The sequence below is a fragment of the Prionailurus bengalensis genome, chromosome C1 (assembly GCF_016509475.1).
Source record: "Prionailurus bengalensis isolate Pbe53 chromosome C1, Fcat_Pben_1.1_paternal_pri, whole genome shotgun sequence".
NCBI classification, from domain to species: Eukaryota; Metazoa; Chordata; class Mammalia; order Carnivora; family Felidae; genus Prionailurus; species Prionailurus bengalensis.
In genome coordinates this window covers 51,164,567-51,184,498 of record NC_057345.1, presented here as the reverse complement: position 1 = coordinate 51,184,498, position 19,932 = coordinate 51,164,567, and the positions used below count along the sequence as shown (strand labels likewise).

The following is a 19,932-nucleotide window of genomic DNA, read 5'->3' as shown; positions in this document are numbered from 1 at the left end:
AAGAAATGAAATTTTGATATATGCTAAACCTTGGATGGACCCTGGAAACATGCTAAATGAAAGAAACCAGACACAGAAGGACAAATATTGTATGATCCCATATATATGAGGTACCTAGAATAGGCAAATTCATAGAGACAGAAAGTAGATGTTACCAGGGCAAGAGGGAGTGGGGAGTTATTGTTTAGTGGGTTACAGAGTTTATGATGGAGATAAAAAATTGGGGGCATAGTGGTGATGGTGACAGAACATTGTGAATGTATTTAACGCCATTGAATTCTACATTTGCAAATGGCTAAAATGGTAAATTTTATCTTATGTATATGTATTTTAGCACACTTTTAAAAATCAGGTTGTGGCAATGTTTGCATAATTCTGAGTATACTACAATTGTTGAATTGCCCAATGTATATAAGTAAATTATACGGTATGTAGATTACATAACAAATAAAGCTGTTTAAGAAAAATCCTTTCCAGCTCTGACAGTTTCTATGATCCATCCATTTATTCGCGTGTTAGTTGAGTTCCTATCATATCCACTGTTAGGAATAGGGTGATTAATAAATCAAACACAATCTGTGCCCTTCCCTCACTTAAAACATTGTGGGTTTACAAAGTAATCCTAGCTAACATTTATTGATTGTTTATTATATACAGAGCATTGGTACAAGCACTTTACATACGTATCTCACACGGTCCTCACAACCATGGACTGAACTGAACAGGAAAATTTGCTCAAGGTCACATAGCCAGGATTTAAACCTGGTCTGTCTTACCTCAAAGCCTGTGCTCTTAACCATTCATCATCATATGTGTCAACTGGGTTCCAGCCACCTGGAATTGGGGTCTTCCTGGAGACCTGCCCTGAGGCCTCCCTGACAGGCTGCCTGATCTGGAAGCACGGCCGAGAGAGCTAAAGATGACATGGAATGACCTCCAGGAGGGAGTGAGTTTGGAAAATAAGGCCTAAGTCAAGGGAATTTTGCACAGCCATTTACAGTAATCGTTATAAAACAGGTATGACTGTATTTTTTAAATGGTTAAGTGATAGAATTTTAAATATAAAATTGAATTCACACTTGAATTTATACTATTATGTTAATAGCTAACATATTTACTATAAGTTGAACACAGACTGTATACCAGTCTGTGTTCTAAGTGGTTGACCTATATCATCATCTTTAATCCTCCATGACATGTAGGGTATATTACTATTCCTGTTTTTACAAGTGAGGCAGCTAAGGCACAGAGAGGTTAAGCCATGTGTTCAAGGTTACACAGGGAGTGGCGGACCTGGGATTCTAGCCATGGCTTCTTGACTTGGAGCCCAGACTCTTAACCACCATAGTACTTGCTCTTTTATTATGTTAAGATACACAGGGTGCCGGGTAGTTCAGTGGGTTAAGCATCCAACTTCAGCTCAGGTCATGATCTCCCGGTTCCTGAGTTCGAGCCCTGCCTTGGGCTCTGTGCTGACCGCTCAGAGCCTGGAGCCTGCTTTGGATTCTGTGTCTCTCGTCTCTCTCCACACCTCCCCTGCTCGCCTTCTGTCTCTCTCAAAAATAAATAAATAATAAAATAAAATTATGTTAGGATATGCAAAGTAGTTGGACATGAAACTAGTTTTTATCGAGATGGTAGGATAATGATGGTTTCCCCCCTTTTTTCCCCACAAATGATTTTTTTTATTTTCTAAGAATATATCATAATAGTGATTTTTTTTTATACCACGAAAAGAAATCTCATGTCACTTTCATCTTCTTACTTCATCGTTTTATCTGGCTGTATTTGCTTTGGAAGTTGCTGTGCGTGTGCACACACTAAGCCAGCGCCATGGAACAGGTGGACAGCGTAGCGGGAGATGCCGGCAGGTGTTGGAGGCGCGGCTCCTGTGTGGTTGCAGCTGCCCCGACTGCTGCCATCTTCCAGGGAGGTGTGTCCCCTTCTCATCACATGCTTACCAACACTGACGCTCTTTCTTTCTTTTTAAAATTTTTTAAAAGTTTATTTATTTTTTTGGAGAGAGAGAGAGCACAAGCTGGGGAGCGGCAGAGAGAAGGAGAGACAGAATCTCAAGCAGGCCTCACACCATCAGCGCAGAGCCCGATGTGGGGCTCAAACTCACAAAACCGTGAGATCAGACCTGAGCCGTGATCAAGAGTCAGACACTCAGCCAACTGCACCACCACCCCGACGATCTTTCTTTAAAAACAGTTTTTTCCCTACCCTATGACCCAGCAATAGCACTGCTAGGAATTTACCCAAGGGATACAGGAGTACTGATGCAGAGGGGCACTTGTACCCCAATGTTTATAGTAGCACTCTCAACAATAGCCGAATTGTGGAAAGAGCCTAAATGTCCATCAACTGATGAATGGATAAAGAAATTGTGGTTTATATACACAATGGAGTACTACGTGGCAATGAGAAAGAACGAAATATGGCCCTTTGTAGCAACGTGGATGGAACTGGAGAGTGTGATGCTAAGTGAAATAAGCCATACAGAGAAAGACAGATACCATATGTGTTCACTCTTATGTGGATCCTGAGAAACTTAACAGAAACCCATGGGGGAGGGGAAGGGAAAAAAAAAAAAAAGAGGTTAGAATGGGAGAGAGCCAAAGCATAAGAGACTGTTAAAAACTGAGAACAAACTGAGGGTTGATGGGGGGTGGGAGGGAGGGGAGGGTGGGTGATGGGTATTGAGGAGGGCACCTTTTGGGATGAGCACTGGGTGTTGTATGGAAACCAATTTGACAATAAATTTCATATATTGAAAAAAAACAAAAACAAAAACAAAAAAAACCAGTTTTTTTCCCTAACTTGTAAGTCGTTGTCATACCATGGTTAACAGCGGTGCATAAACTGAATTTGACTCTTGGTGCAGATAGTCTTGGTACCTGGGCAACGAACTGCCCTGAGCCTCGGACAATGGAAATAACAGTACCACCTTATAGGGTTATTGTGAAAATTAAATTGGATGTTGTTTGGAATGGACCTACGGTGCCTGGCACAGTGTAGGGTAAACAAAGAGTATGGCATTTTGATGTTATCTTTCTCCTTTTTAATTCATGTGGTTAAACATCTTTCGAATATTAGCCGTGAGTACTTCTTCTTTTCTGAATTGCCTGCTCGTGCCTTTTCCTCATTTGTCTCTTGGTGTCTTGATTTTATAGTGCGTTTGGGTGAAGGACTGAGAGCATTCCGGGAGGGTCTTTTCCCTGTGGCCCCGATGCCTTCCATTTTCCCTAGGGAACGTTTCTCACTGGTTAGTGAAGACTCCTCTCTCCTCGAAATTGGCACTGTTCCCTTCCTGAGAAATTCTCCTCTGCTTTAAAGGGTCAGTCTTTACAACCGCTGATTCCCCCTGGACAGCTGCACCTGCAGGTCTCACGGGCATGATTTCTTTCTCCATCCGTTTAAGTTGTGTTCCATCAGAGTGGCCATAGTCAGAACCCGCGTGCTCAGAGAGGCTCTGTTTCAGCAGCATGTGTACCTAACCAGTATGCTCCAACTCGGCCCCTGTCATCACACAGGCTGCCAAGTAGCTGACCTTCCTGAGCAAAGTGCAAAAGCCTAAGGGACTTCTTAGATAAAAGGCACATTCTTAAGATAGTTTCATCTCCTTTTCTTTTTGCCTACATGTCCATCTTGCCTCACGTGGAGAGTCCACTCTTTTCCCATCATGGGGCAGACAGGACCTAGGCCACAGAAGTTGGATGTTTCTAAACTGCAAAAGGAGTCAGTCTCCCCTCAGCCAAATGATTCTTGCCAGAAAAGTTCTTGTGGATAAATGTGTTTGGTGTGGGGGATTCTCTGGATGGCTTGGTGGGAACATAAAGTTGGCTACTGATCTTAAGACCTATGTCTGGGTGAGGCATAGGGGTGGGGGCATGCCGGTATCCCATGGCCCAGAGGCCCTGGAGGGGGGCCTCCCCAAAGAAGCACAACCCCCTAGAGAGTTGTGGAGCTTTCCCATGAAGACCTTCCCTAAATGCGAAGTCACCCTCTGCGTGGACAGAACCAGCACTGAAGCTTCCATCAGGCTGTTAGACTGCGAGACAGAAAATCTGGGTTTGAGTCGAGGCTTTGCCTTTTGTTAGCTTTGTAACCTGGGGAATGAGCTTTGTGTCCTCATCTGGACAATGGAGGGTAACGACCCTGGTTCTGCTCACCTCCCTGCTTGACTCTGGAGTGAAATGAGCAAAGTGGGCAAGTTAGAAAGGCATAAAAGACAAGAATCTCTCCTCCTCTTAGAGACATGGCGGTCAGCACAGTGTCTGTCCCAGCATCTCATGTGGAGGCCAGAGAAATGAAAGGGCTCCTTGTCTCCAGAAAGAGGTCTGAAGAAGAAGAAACTAGATTCGGAGTATGTGCCTTTTCCTGTGGGTCTTCTGTCCTGGCATCTGAGCCAAGCAGTGGCACTGCTGGGGGCCTAGTATTTCCTTCCCTCAGTCTGCCGTCTTTTTAAAGGTTTTTTTTTTTTTTAACATTTATTTTGAGAGAGAGAGAGTGCACATGTGAGCAGGGGAGGGGCAGAGAGAGAGGAATAGAGAATCCCAAGCAGGCTCTGTATGCACACTGTCAGCACAGAGCCTGATGTGGGGCTCAATCTCACAAACCATGAGATCATGACCTGAACCAAAATCAAGACTCGGACGCTTAACCGACTGAGCCACACAGGTGCCCCTCTGCCATCTTTTTTAATCTGGTAAGAAGCTTGGAGTCAGCTAGAGAAGCAGAAATGCTGCCTTGGTACTGAAGGGAGTATCTGGAGGGGTCACCTGTGTTTATTTTTTATTTTTTTACTAAAATTTTTTTAATGTTTATTTATTTTTGAAAGAGAAAGACAGTGTGAGCAAGGGGAGGGGCAGAAAGAGAGGGAGACGCAGAATCCGAAGTAGGCTCCAGGCTCCAAGCTGTCAGCACAGAACCCAATGCGGGGCTCAAACTCACGACCTGCAGGATCATGACCTGAGCCGAAGTCGGACACTCAACCAACTGAGCCACCCAGACACCCCCACCTGTGTTTAGAATGGTCAGTATTGTGGATAAGTTCAGTTTCACAAACCTGACATGGCCTCTAGCCTGTGATGCTGGTCAGGGACACTAACGCAGAAGCAGCAATTAGAATTCAGGTGATACTGGCTGCGGTAGAAAGCAGACAGGAACAGTGGAAGCAGGAAGGATAGCCACTGCTCTTCAGGGGATGCTGAGTGGAGCTTGGTGGATAGGCAGGGACTGGCCAGTGGTCCGGGTAGAATGGTGGATCTTGAAAGAAAAGTACAGTTCTGGAAATAAGCCTCTCATCTCCATACTGGATAAGGAAGAATTTCTCCCTGGGAGAGCAAATATGAATGCTTATCTCCAACACATAGATGAATCAGAGGGGAAGAATAGGTGGCTGGAAAGTCGTGGGACCCAGTGAAATGGAGAGCTTTTTTTTCCACTCTGTCCTGCTGAAATGGCATGCGCCTCTAGCCATTCTCTGGCCAATTTGGAGAGGATGGTCAATGATCATTTTTTTTAAAAATTTATTTGTTTATTTTGAGAGACAGAGCAAACAGGGGAGGGGCAGAGAGAGAGGAAGATCGAGGATCCCAAGCAGGCTCCATGCTGTCAGTACAGAGCCTGATGTGGGGCTTGAACTCATGAACCATGAGATCATGACCTGAGCCAAAATCAAGAGTTGGACGCTCAACCAACTGAGCCACGCAGGCGCCCCAATCAATGATCATTTTAATCTATCAAAGAGGCTGTTTGCTCCTTAGTATATTTTTCCATGTGACCTCAGAGTTCAAGGCATATTTCTGACTTTGTTTTTATTCTGATGGTTTGTTCTGTGTACTCAGTTAACACAGAAATCCTTTCAGCAGTTGAGAAAGGTGAATGCTGGTGTTCCACAGCCTTGTCCATCACATCCACCTGTGCCCTTCCATAAGTCTCTTAACCTTCCTCTTGAACAAGATGCTCTAGAATACAAAGCAAGTAAGGAAAATAAGGAGCGTGATCCAGTGTAGTAGGAAAAACACAGAATTCCACCCCCAAAATATTAATTTTAATTCGGATTCACTCCGAGGTGAGCCAAGAGAAGTCACTTCCATGTCTGTCTCATTTTCTTCGCCTGTACAATGGGGATGCTCATCCCATCTGGCTGCCTCAAGCTAGTTTGAGGATAAATGGGATTCAGAATGTTTAGTGCTTTCCAAGTGTATTGGGCTGGATGCAGGCAGCATTTCAGGGTGACACTCAGCTCTGGCATCAATTTCAGCGTGGGTTAGACAGGAATCTGCCCTGGTCTTTGAAGCGCATCTCGACAGGCAGTGTCTGTGAAGGTCAGAGCTGCTTTGACATGTCTTACCGATAGAGCTTCATTTCCTAGGGCACACTCATGTGGCTAGGGCGCACGGAAGGTAAAGGGGATAAGGTCCCCATAATCTCCTGCATACAGGAGCCCAGATGCTCTCCTGGCTCCTTTTGACACCTACCCCACTGTGTCTCCTTCAGGTCCAGTAGTGGTGCTGGATTTAGAGAGCGTGGAGCCCCTGAGCCTGAGCCTCACACCTGCCTCTGCTCCAAAGAGCTGTGGCTGCAGTGGGCTGGCTGAGACTCTTCACAGCACCTGCCTGGGACACTCTGAGACCGTCCTCCTCCACAGCTGCCTTCTCCCGGGCTCCTGAGCCTGCCCTTCTGAACTCACTGGTCCGTGCCGCAGTTAGAAGCCCTGCCCGGAGCTGGATCCTTATAGTAGGTATTTTCCTTTCTCTTTCTGCCAGAATAGGATGCATTTTGGTCCTGGGGCATCAGACTGGTAGAGTGGCAGGAAGCAGAAGCTGCCAGTCTGGTCCTGGGATCTCACTGATCATCATATCTTCCTGCTCTGCCCCAATAGACTTCGAGTCACAGATCCAGGCAGCTGGCAGTCTAGGGATTGCTTGCGGAAGCTTTGTATGGTTGTGGGACCCCAGGAGGTGGGTGGGGGAGGAAGTTTCTAAAGCAGAGCTTAGAAGAAAGAGATGCACCACTGGAGGGTTTCAGCTCCTAAGGACAATCCCTGTGTCCTCATTAGGAACAATTTTATTAATGAGCCACCCAAGCTGCAGGAAGAGAGAAGGAAAGCATAATTAATTATGACCCCTAAGAGAAGCGCTTAGAGTCGGGGCAGTCAGAGGAGGAAGGTGTGTGCTGCGTGTGAGTCTTTAGATGTGGCCGCAGCTCTGGGAACTAACTTTGCAGTTGAAGGATTGGAGCTTTCCTCTTTGTGCAAGATCGGGTATCAGCTTATTGAGCATTGAATTCCTGCCTGACCCTGCTCCCCTCTTCCCGGGAGTGAAAAGGAAGTCAGTATTTGCTTTTCCAGCAAGGTCACGGATCACCTGACCAAATCCTTTAACAGCTGGGAAGCCAGTGCTGCTGTGCTGAACTCATGAGCCATCAGCTCTGGTCCAGCAGCCAGAACCTCGCTTTCCGCAGGGAGACGACTTCTCTCGCTCCAGGTTATGGCAAGGGGAGGATGCCAGGGGAAGGTAATGTGGTTACAGCTTTCCTCCCGACAATTTTCTCTTCCCGAAGCTCCAGATTCAGCTGCTGCATTGCAGGGAAAAATGACAGACACTTGCCGAAAAATGTGAGACCGGAGTTAATGAGGTTGTGTTAATGTGTCATTTATTGAGAATGAGTTATCTCTTTGTTTCCTGAGTCGGCGGGAAGGGAGCTGGCTGGAGAACTCCATAGGCAGAATCTTTTTTAGGAGTGCATCTCACCTCCCCGGGTGTTTGGGCTTCAGTGCTCTCGCTCTCAATGTTAAGTAGTACTGTCAGATGCCTCCTGCTTCTCAGCACAGGGGACATTTACACTTGAAGGCATGGGGCCCTGGAATGGGGAAACAGGAAGCTCTCGTCTTTTTGGCAGGATTCGTAAGAGGTACGGGTAATTTTTTTTCCCCTCTTTTGGAAAGAGTGCTTTGTCTTTGCAAGTGATTGTGCAGGGATTGACAGGGTTGCTGTTTGGTGCACTACCTTGCTAAATATTTGACTTTGTAAGGTTGAATTCTCCAAGAATCATCGTGGCAGTACGGCTGTGCTTTGAGCCAAGGTTTCTTTTCAAGGAAATCCAAGGTGCTATTTATTTTGGCATGCGGCCTGTCCTAGGATGAAATACGGCATTTTTATGATTGCAGAATAAAGAGAGGTTTGAAGAGAATAAAAGTGCAGAACTAGGTTTCAGTTTCAGGACTAAGTAAAGGAAGGTTTCTTTGTATTTGGATTCGAGGTTAGGAATGAGACTGTAAATGGCATCATAAAAGGAATAAATGTGGGTAGGGAGAAGGTGTAAGTATACACGGCAGGAGTCGGGCTGACTAGGGGAAATCAGACTGTTTCTTCTAATGTGGCCTCGTAGTTACACAGGGACTGTCAGACTGACTGCCTCTGTGGTGAATTTTGAACGGGCAGCCTCAGTCTCCATCTCTTCACTACCCACTGGCTTTGAGAGGCAGTGTGGAGTGATGGAGTGACACAAACTGTCCTACCCCTAATTTACTGGGAACTTTGGATTGGCCACTTAGCCTCATTGGGCCTTCGATTCCTCATTTGTAACTTGGAGATGATACCATGAACTGAGTGTCTACCATACGTTAGGTTGTGAGGGTGTGGAGGTGGGGGTGAAGGGCACAGAAATGAGTCCTGCAGGAATTCTGACCTTCACAAGCTTGTAGAATAGGAGGGGAGAAGAGCTAGAGACAGACAAATCTATATACACTCGAAACATAAAGCTATATATACTCGAAACATCTAGAATGTGATGAGCTAATGAGAGGGCATTCTTGATCCTGGGATAAGCCATAAACAAATGAAAAGTTACATAACGGGACCAGGCATTATACGGTTCTGAATATCAAAGATACAACTTAACGGCATCGAGTAATAAACTGCTTTATGTCAGAATTGTTAATGCTTTAGAAGGTTGCAAAATTCCATTTGAAAGGGGAATTCTGTCCAACAAGGCTAATTTTCATATTCAGTTGTGTTGCAAAGTAGCATGTGTTGATGCGGCAATTATTCTTCCATTCCACTCACCTAACCAACCACATGAAATATACATCCTCAGCTAAAATCTAAGATGTTCACCATAAGGACGATGGGCCGAGTACAGAAGTCTGGGGTGGGTGGAGGCCGGCAGCGGCATGATGTGGGCATGACAGTTCTCTCCTTTCCTTCCTGTGTCTAGCCCTTTCGAGTGCAAGCTTGCTATGCCCTCTTCTTCAGAGTGTTGGGGTGTCAGCTCCATTTGATTTCTGTAACCTTGGAATGATTAATTTTAGCAAAATTCAAGTTTAAGAGAACTATTAGAAGTCTCCGTAGAGTTCTTTTTAGTGAAATTTGATCTAATGTGTGCTGCATAATTATTTGAAGCCCTAGGATCTGATACATCAAGGGCTGAGTCCTAACTCAAACCAAAGCTGGTGAGTGTGACTGAACTCTCCGACGGGATGGTGGGTTTGTGCTGAAGGTCCTTCTGCACCCAGGTGGCCCCCTCTTGCTTAGGAGGAGCCTTGTTGTGTGGTGTCCAGTCCTAGAGAAGGAGATCACACACACCTTTGGCCAAGAGACCTTACAAGAGAGCGGTCTCCTTATCCGTGTCCAGAAGGCGTTTTGTGCATACTTGTGAGAGAAGCAGAGAAGCATCCAAGTCAGGAACATCTCCCCTCACAGAGAGAGCTAGGGATTGGTCACAGCATTAGGGCTGGGCAAAGGTTTATTTTTTATTTATTTATTTTTTTTTTTAAATTTTTTTTTTCAACGTTTATTTATTTTTGGGACAGAGAGAGACAGAGCATGAACGGGGGAGGGGCAGAGAGAGAGGGAGACACAGAATCAGAAACAGGCTCCAGGCTCTGAGCCATCAGCCCAGAGCCCGACGCGGGGCTCGAACTCACGGACCGCGAGATCGTGACCTGGCTGAAGTCGGACGCTCAACCGACTGCGCCACCCAGGCGCCCCTGGGCAAAGGTTTATAAATCACTTCTGTTCCCAGGACACGACTGGAGTTGGCTAGATTTGAGGGCAAATCCTGTTCTAACACCTGTTTGTTATGGGACTTTGGCAGGCCTGTAAACCCTCTCAGCCTCAGTCTCCCTATCTGAAAAGTGGGGACCATAATAATAATGTCCTTGGGGCTATGGTGACGACTGCATGAGATAATTCGAGCATGTCAGGTGCTCTGACACTTGCCTGTTGCTCAGTAAAGCTGTGGGGTAGAAGGAAGGAGGAGGGGGAAACCATGATGATGATGGAGAGACAGGCTGAGGGGCCATGCCTAGGGTTTGTGTCCTCACGCTTTCTTCCCTAGGCTTCACCTCACAGCTGCCAAGCCTTTCCTGCCCTCCAGCATCTGGGAGGCTCCCCCACCAACTGTGGACCTGTGGCATTGAGATCAGTGGCAGTGTCCTCTGTCTAGAAACCCTTTCTTTTCTTTTTTTAAAAAAATTATATTTATTGGGGCGCCTGGGTGGCTCAGTCGGTTAAGCGTCTGACTTTGACTCAGGTCATGATCTCACGGTTTGTGAGTTTGAGCCCCGCATTGGGCTCTGTGCTGACAGCTCAGAGCCTGGAACCTGCTTTGGATTCTGTCTCTCCCTCTCCCTCTGCCCCTCCCCTGCTCATGCTCTGTCTCTGTCTCTCAATAATAAATAAAAATGTTAAAAATTTTTTTTTAATTTAAATTTAAAAATTTTAAAATATAGGGGGCGCCTGGGTGGCGCAGTCGGTTAAGCGTCCGACTTCAGCCAGGTCACGATCTCGCCGTCTGCGAGTTCGAGCCCCGCGTCAGGCTCTGGACTGATGGCTCAGAGCCTGGAGCCTGTTTCTGATTCTGTGTCTCCCTCTCTCTCTGCCCTTCCCCCGTTCATGCTCTGTCTCTCTCTGTCCCAAAAATAAATAAACTTTGAAAAAAAAAAATTTTTTAAATATATATATGTTTTTTAATTGAGATCATTGAAACATAACTGACATAATATTGTGTTAGTTTTAGGTGTACAACATGACTTGATATTTGTATTTATTGTTAAATGGCTTCTACAATAAGTCCAGTTAACATCCGTTAACCGTAACCATAGTTACAAACTGTGTAACACCATAGTTACATAGCTACAACTATGTGAAATATGATGAGAACTTTTAAAAAATTCCTGCATAGTAGGGGTGCCTGGGTGGCTAAATCGGGTAAGCGTCTGACTCTTGATTTCAGCTCAGATCATGATCTCAGGTTCATGGGATTGAGCCCCACGTTAGGCTCTGCACTGTCAGTATGGAGCCTGCTTGGGATTCTCTCTCTCCCTCTCTCTCTGCCCCTCCCCTGCTTGTTCTCTCTCTCTCTCTCAAAATAAATAAATAAACATTTTTAAAAAATTCCTGTATAGTTAACATACAGCATTATGTCAGTTTCAGGTGTATATTATGATTCAACCATTCTATACATTACTCAGTGCTATCATAAGTGTACTGTTAATTCCCTTCACCTATTTCACCCATCTCCCCACCCACCTCCTTTAATCATCAGTTCTCTATAGGTAAGAGTCTGGGTTTTGTTTGTTTGTTTGTTTTTTAATAAAAAATTTTCTTAAGTTTATTTATTTTGAGAGAGATAGAGAATATGTGCACATGCGCAAGGGAGGGGCAGAGAGAGCGAGCGAGAGAGAGCATCCCAAGCAGGTTCCATGCTGTCAGTGCAGAGGCCGATGTGAGGCTCAAACTCATGAACCATCATATCATGACCTGAGCCGCAATCAAGAGTCAGATGCTTAACCAACTGAGCCACCCAGGTGGCCCTTGTCTCTTGTTTTCTTTTTGTTTTCTTTCTTAAATTCCACATATTAGGGAAATTATATGGTATTTGTCTTTCTCTGACTGACTTATTTCAGCTAACATAATACCTTCTAGACCTATCTATGTTGTTGCAAATGGTAAGATTTCATTCTTTTTTATGGCTGAGTAATATTCCATTATATATATGTGTGTGTATTGATATATATATATATATATATATATATATATATATATATATATCACACTTACAATGATAGGTTTTAAGATCTACTCTCTTAACAACTTCTAAATACGCAGTACAGTGTTATTAACTATAGTCCCCATGCAGCACATTATATCCCTATGACATATTTATCTTCTAACTAGAAATTTGTACCTTTTGACCACTGTCACCCATTTCACCAACCATCCCCACCCTGCCTCTGACAGCCACCAATCTGTTCTCTGTATCTATGGAATCAGGTTTTTTTAGATTCCACAAACAAGTGAGATCATATGGTATTTGTGTTTCTCTATTTCACTTAGCATAATGCCCTCAAGATCCATCCATAATTGTCACAAATGGCCAAGACTTACTTCTTTGTCATGGCTGAGCAATATTTCATTGTATATATGTATACACCACTTCATTTTTTTTTTTAATTTTTAACGTTTATTTTTGGGAAAGAGAGAGAAGACAGAGCTTGAGCAGGGGAAGGGCAGAGAGACAGGGAGACACAGAATCTGACACAGGCTCCAGGCTCTGAGCTGTCAGCACAGAGCCTGACATGGGACTCGAACACACAAATTGTGAGATCATGACCTGAGCCGAAACCAAGAGTCGGATGCTTAACTGACTGAGCCAGCCAGGTGCCCATATACCACACTTCCTTTATCCTTTCATCCGCTGATGGACACGTAGGTGATTTCAGAACCTTTTCTTTCTAGCAAGGGTGACCCTCCCTTGCCCAGGTTAGAACCTTCTAGGTCTCTCCACCTTCTGCCTGGTTAGCAGGACACTTGCCCTTCTTATCCCCAGTTTCTCTCTACTCCAGCTCTCTACCACCCCCAGACTCAAGTACTTATCGTCCCGAGGTAGGTGAGGTACTTTGTGTCAGCATTCCCTCTGCAGAGAGTGTGTCTGCACATAGAAACCCGGCCCGCCCTTCTAGAGGGCTCACTCTTCTACAGGGAAAGGTCCCTCTGGCAGCTGCATGGAAGGTAGTTTGGAGTGCTCACAGAAAAGAGGACACATGAAAATCTTCCAGGCAAACTTTAGACTTCCTCTCATTTGGTGGGCCTCACATTTCCCAGCCCTCTTCTCCAGTTTACTTGTTTGCTCACCTTCATTCCATCCTGGATTGTTGGAGGCCACCCCTCATCCATCTGTCACTCCCAGTTTCCCTCAATCCTCCCCTCATCCCTGGTATGCTTTTCTGGTCTCGAATTCATTGTCAAACACATTGGAATTCCTGAAACAACTCCGCTTCCACTGCTGAGGTGTCACAGATAATTCATTGTTATGATGTGTGTGGAGTTACAATCATAAAAAGACAATTTTCCTAGGTGATTTATTATAATGGGGGTAGGCGCCAGGTTGTTTACCATTCAAAGAAAGAGTCCAGGGAATGGATTAAAACTTTGGGGAGAATTTATGATTAAACATCAAGGTATCCTAATTCAAAGTCAGGACAGTTTTCTGCTTGAATAGTTTCTGATGTCTTTGGACCACCCAGCTTGAACTTCCCTTGTCCTGCCTGTGGTTAGAAATCACTTCTAAGTATCCGCTCCTACTCAGTACTTGCAATGATCTCGCCCCTGTTTTGAATCTGATTGGGACGTCACGGATCATTTATAGATACTCTGATTCCAGTATTAAAAATAAATGGATTATAATTCTTTTACCATAACGGAGGGGGGGTTGATTACAGCTTTTGATGTTATGGAAGGAACACCGTGATAGTTGTCAGAGCCCTGGGTCTGGCTCCAGCTCTGTCACTAGAATGCTGAGAGGTCCTGCACAGAGCAATTAGCTACTTTAAAGTTTGTTGATTTATTTATTTATTTTGAGAGAGAGAGAAGGAGAGGACCCCAAGCAGACTCCGTGCTGTCAGCGCAGAGCCTGACATGGGGCTCACAATTCATGAACAGTGACATCATGACTTGAGCCGAAATCAAGAGTTAGACTCGTTAACTGACTGAGCCACCCAGGAGCCCTGAGAGCAATTGACTTCTGAGCCTCAGTTTCTTCATCTGTCAAGAGAGTGGGTTGGGCCAAATGCTTCCTTTGTTGTTAACCATTGCTAACATCCTGTGAAGTCATGCCCAGGATTGGACACACTGGAGGAGGGAGTGTGAAGCTCATGGGTATCCCTGGGAGAAATGCAGGGATAGGAGATCTTTGGTGTTATGTTGCCTCCATACTTATTCTAGCTGTAGGTAATAAGACTCCACTTTCCTGTCCTTCCTTTTAGGACTCTCCAACGAGTTTTACAGACTTCCTGGATGAAGAGTGCCTGAGAGACTGACAGTCTGCGTTCCCTAAGATGGAGAAGACAGATGGTAGGCAGGCCGCTCTGTACTCCCTGGTCTAAAGCGAGTACTTGGGTTGGAAAGGGATTGCCTTCACAGATCCTGGAAATAGCCTAAGGGAGACCCACAAGAGACATTCCCCAAATAGGCAGTGCTGGGAGACCCCAACCATGTATTTCAGGTATGAACAACAGAAGGTGGTAGAGGATGAAAAGTTTCACGTCTGTGTCACACTTGTGTAATTTTTGGACAGTTTTCTCACCTCTTCCAAGCATGGAGAAGGGAGCAGGATGCCCTCACCCGTTACCCTCATTTTTTTTTTTTAATGTTTGTTTCTGTTTGAGAGAGAGAGACACAGACAGAGTGTGAGCGCGGGAGAGGCAGAGAGGGAGACACAGAATCCGAAGCAGGCTCCAGGCTCTGAACTGTCAGCACAGAGCCCAACGTGGGGCTCAAACCCATGAACCATGAGATCATGCCCTGAGCCAAAGTCAGACACTTCACCAACTGAGCCACCCAGGTGCCCCTTGTTACCCTCATTTTAAGGATAAGGAACTTGATGTCTGAGAAAGAGGCACAATATGGTGAAAGAGCCTTCATTCATACCTGGGTGACTCTCCCTGTCATTTAACTCCTCTGAGTCTCAGTCCCCTCATGTATCAGTTAACTTTGCTGTGTCACAAACCAGTCAAAAATTTATTGACTTAAAATAAAGACATTGACTATTTCCCAAAATATTCTGTGGGTTGTCTGGACCATTGTTCTACTCTGATATTTGATATGTGCTGGGCTTATTCATGTGTTTGTGGTCTTCTGGGTGACTTGGCCGGATGATTTAGAATGGACATATTTACATCGCTGGTGGTTGACTCCATGTCACCTGGGGCACAGGTAATGATTTGGCCATGTGTTTCTCATCATCCAGCAGGCTAGCTGGGGCTTATTCACACAGTGGCCGAAGCACAGCAAGCACAGCAAGAACGGACAAACCCCAGGGGCACCTGGGTGGCTCAGTCGGTTAAGTGTCCAACTTCGGCTCAAGTCATGACCTTACAGTTTGTGAGTTCGAGCCCCACATCAGGCTCTGTGCTGACAGCTTGGAGCCTGGAGCCTGCTTCAGATTCTGTGTCTACCTCTCTCTCTGACCCTCCCCTACTCACACTCTGTCTCTGACTGTCTCTCTCAAGAATAAGTAAACATTAAAAAAAAATTTTTTTAAAGAACAGACACACCTCAAGGTGCCAGCAATTTTCAAGTCTCTGCATTTGTCACATTTGCTGTTGACCCACTGGTCAAAGCAAGTCACAAGGCCAAGCTCAGGGTCAGTGTGGGAGGGGAGTGTCCAAGAGTGGGGTATGATTGTGGCTGTTTTTACAAACGGTCTACTGCCCCTCAGCTATAAGCAGGTATAAATACCTACTTCATAGGGTTGGTAAAAGGCTAACTGAGATAATGCATGCAAAGTTGTTAAGTAATAACTATCTTGCACAACAAATGTCTTCATAAATATTCCCTTCTTCCCCTGTCCAGGAAACATGCTCAAGGTTATAGAGGAGATCCGGATCTCCTGACTTTCTAATGAAATGCTTTTTCCAGATCACAAATGTCAGGAAACAGGAGTGCCTATAATCCCCCTGAATCACATGACCTTTAACCAGCACAGGACTTAGGGACCAGACGGCAACTCCAGCCCTGCCTCTTCCTTCTTTCCAAATGTAGTCACCGTATATGTCAAGAGTCTGCCTTTCTCCCCAGAGAGCTGCCTTTTCAGTGCATCCATGGAAGTGGTCCCACAGAACACCAGCTAATTCTCTTAATGCCCTGGGGGCCTGTCATTCCTGCCTGCCTCATCTGTCCCGGCTCAGCAACCGCCCCCCCCCCCCCCCCCCCCCGCTGTGCTCCACGTGATTACCCACAACTAGCTCAACAAAGGCACCCCTCCCTCGGGCACAACCACCTCACAAAATAAAGGCTGAAGAGGGAAAAAGCTTGGTCGCTGTCTTAAGCCTTCTGAAGAGGCTGGCTCATTAAATCTCCCTTCCTTCTGGCTGTGTTTTGGGTCACTTTCTCTATAGTTTTTGTTTTTCCTATTTCCTTCAGAAAACCAATATAGGCTTTTGGACTTTTCTTCCTCACTTTAAATATCTCTGATTGATTAGCTCACCTGCTGCACTTCACTGTGTTCCTCAAAATAACCACTGTGGCATCTCCCCCCTTCCCTAGTCCCCTTCCGATCCCCTTTCTTGCATCTGTGCGTGTCTTAGGCTCACAACTGTTTGCGGGTCATTTCCAAGGGTCTAGTGATCTGGCATGCTTTCAGACTCTGTAGGGAATCCTAGGTAGCTCTGAGGCTATATATCTTACTTTTTTCTTCTCCCCTGACTCCTTTTCCCAGTTTCCCCAGAATTATCTTCTTGGACTCTTGAGGCTGTCATTCTAACACAAAGCTAAATATTCCAAGGAATGAGCACACCTTCAGCAGATCCTCCCCTGCCTCACTCAGCACCAGCCTATCTTGCCTTTCTCAAGTCCCTGCGCTGTGTTCTTTCTACGGCATTCATGCTAACAACCGCAGTGACTCTGTAAGTTAGGTATTATTATCACCACGTTACAAATGGAGAAACTGAGGCATCAGGAAATTAAATAATTAAGTAATGTTCCCAGAAGTAGGAAATGACAGAGCCAGGATTCAAATCCAGCCAGTTTGGCTATGTGTTCATTTATCCGATCTGAAGCTCATTTTGAGCAGAGACGGTCCTCTTAATTAATTCTTGCCCTGGCCCAATGCCTGGAATTCTGAGGTCCTGCATACCTGTCACCAGGTAGAATTAAGAAGAGCAGGGCCAAATGTGAGCACAGGTCTGCTGGCATATTGGATCAACTCCCTCATACAAGGTCCAGCATTCCTATTACATTGGGAGAAGGAGAAGGAACACAGTGGTGGGTGGCAGGTGGAGCAGGTGTGTGTGTGTGTGTGTGTGTGTGTGTGTGTGTGTGTGTGTGAGAGAGAGAGAGAGAGAGAGAGAGAGAGAGAGAGAGAGATAACCCATAGGGCTAGTTTAGGAAAGCACCTATTAAATCTATCATCCTGGATGGCTGCTCAGTCTCCAGACTCCTTTGGTTTCCTTCCATCTCCCTTGTGGAAGATTTTGCCTTCGAATCTGCTGTTTCTTATTTGATGCTATTATTGTATTTGTGCTCTGGACCTGCTCCCAGAGGCCACTGGGTAAATCAGCCTCAATTGAATTGAGGCAATAAGCAGATAAATAATGCAGCCTCTCCTTTAGGAGAGTTCCTTGCCTTCTGGGTCATAAATCTGCTCTGTACTTAACTTTAGACAAATACCTCCTCTCTGATTTGGTCTGTCCCTGTAATCCAGGAGGCTGCAGGGCCGACCAGTAGGCTTAAGAGTACAGCCAAGTGTAGCCTGGAAAACTAACAGAAAAGCAATAGCTCTCAGTTACTGAAACTACGAGTGTGCCTCTTTGGGAAAGCAGGTTGGTAAAACATTGTGTGTGGGTGAATGGGAACTTATTTAGTATGGGGGGGGGGGAGGGTTGAGACGTATTTACTCCTCATTGCCTGAAGTTCAGGTCCCTGCCACAGAAATGGTAGAATCCAACGAAGACCATCCTGTGGGTGAGCACCAGTGCCTCCTTCTGTTCCTTGCTATGGTTGTGACTTAACTGTGTAAAGCCTATGGCTTTACTGAGCCCACTAGGCTTGATTGTGTCAGTGTGCACACCATGAACCTTTGCGTGTCTAGTTGATTTCATTTAGTTCTTTGGAGGTAACTGTACTTCTCTAAACACAGAGGGCCACCTGAAAAGCATGTGACACTGGCCAAAAGGAGAGATCAGACGAGCAAGTGGGAAGAACTCAGGCCCAATATGTCATCACATGTGGGGAGAAAGCAGCCCCCCAGAAGCTACCCCAGGTAGCACCATCAACTGCACCCTTTTTCTTTAACTTGTCCCTTTCCCTTCATTCCTTTCTCTTACCTTGACCATGTCAGCCTTTAGCTTCTCTTACCTTGACCATGTCAGCAGGCTCCCAAATGGTCTTGAGGCATTTGGTTTGTCCTTTTTGCAGTCCTCTGTGAAGATACTCTTTGAGAAGCCACAGTTGATTACCTGCAGAGTGAAGTCAAGGCTTGTTGGTGTGCATGTGAACTGCTCCAAGATCTGGTTCTTGCTGACTTTTCCACTTGTCTCTTCCTACTCTTCTCTACCTCACTTGGAGCTCCAGCCACATCAACTGTATTTACAGAACCCAAGAACACTATGACATTGCACACCTCCATGCCTTTGCACATTCTCCGACGTGTATCTAGAATCTGTGCTATTTATTGCTGCATAACAAACACCCCAAAACTTAGTGGCGTAAAACAAGAATGTATAATTAACACAGCTTAGCTGAGTGGTCCTCACTCAGAGTGCCTCACTGTCACTGAAGTCAGATGATGGCTGAGACTGGAGTCATCTGAGGGCTCTTTTATTCATGCCTGGCACCTGGGCTAGCATGGCTAGAACAGCTTGGGCTGGCTAAGCACGTCTCACCCTCTTTCCCCATCTCTTCCGTGTGGGGCTGTTAGGGCTTCCGCACAGTATGGCAGTCTCAGGGAAGATGGACTTCGTATGTGGCATCTGCCTTTCCACTGAGTGTGCATTCTAACAGACCCAGGTGGAACTCCAGGCTTTAACCTTGGAATTCCCTCAGCATCATTTCTACCATATTATTTTGGTCAAAGCAGTCACAGGCCAGCTCAGATTCAAAGGGGTGGAGAAACAGACTCTGCCTCTCATGTGGGATTCCCTTGCCTGTATGGAGGGTGGGAAGTGATGGTGGCCATCTTGGAGATAAACAGCTACAATGTCTTTCACCCTCTTGTTCTCCTGGTAAATTCCTGTTTGTTCATTTTATGTCAGTCTTAGGTCACTTTTGTGAAGTCATCCCTTTCCTACCAAGGCAGAATTAACCTCCAAGCCTAAGAAAAGTACTTTTTAAAAGTTTATTTGCTTTTATAATTAAAAAAAATTAATGTTTATTTATTTTTTGTGAGCAAGAGACAGACTGAGCATGTGTGGGGGAGGGGCAGAGACAAGAAGGAGACACAGAATCCGAAGCAGGCTCCAGGCTCTAAGCTGCCAGCACAAAGGCCAACGCAGGGCTTGAACTCACAGACTGCAAGATCATGACCTGAACTGAAGTCAGATGCTTAACCAACTGAGCCACCCAGGTGCCCCTAAGTTTGTCCCCTTCTGTGCACCCAGGCAAATTCATTTCCATTATGAGGCATTGGTTTTCTATGTTTTGTGTTTCCACAAAGATAATAACTACAATATTGAGCACGTGTTGAGTGTTTATTATCATGCAAAGCACTTTATAAATATTAATTAATCAGTTCTCACAGTAATCTCATCTTGCTATTGATATTCCCATTTTATAGATGATGAGACATAGAGAGGCTAAGTCATTTCCCTAAGGGTCAAAATACAGACCAGGCTTTTGAACCTGCATTCTTGATCTCTGTGCTGTCCATTAAGGTTCTCTCCTGAGCTAAGCAATTTTGGAGCATGTTTAGCAGAATGTTAGG

General features: G+C 45.4%; 1 protein-coding gene across 3 annotated transcripts in view; it reads left to right on the top strand.

Moving 5' to 3' along the window:
* KANK4 (KN motif and ankyrin repeat domains 4) overlaps positions 1-19,932 on the top strand; it is a 73,207-nt gene that overhangs the window by 27,785 nt on the left and 25,490 nt on the right. Inside the window, exons 2-3 of one of the 3 annotated variants that reach the window (XM_043575141.1) lie at positions 6,508-6,747; positions 14,279-14,366. In XM_043575141.1, coding sequence (XP_043431076.1) covers positions 14,351-14,366 — 16 coding nt within the window. In that variant the 5' untranslated portion in view covers positions 6,508-6,747; positions 14,279-14,350. Of the gene's footprint in view, positions 1-6,507; positions 6,748-7,405; positions 7,527-14,278; positions 14,367-19,932 lie in introns of those variants that run through there. The other 2 variants (XM_043575143.1, XM_043575142.1) reach the window with 2 other exon arrangements.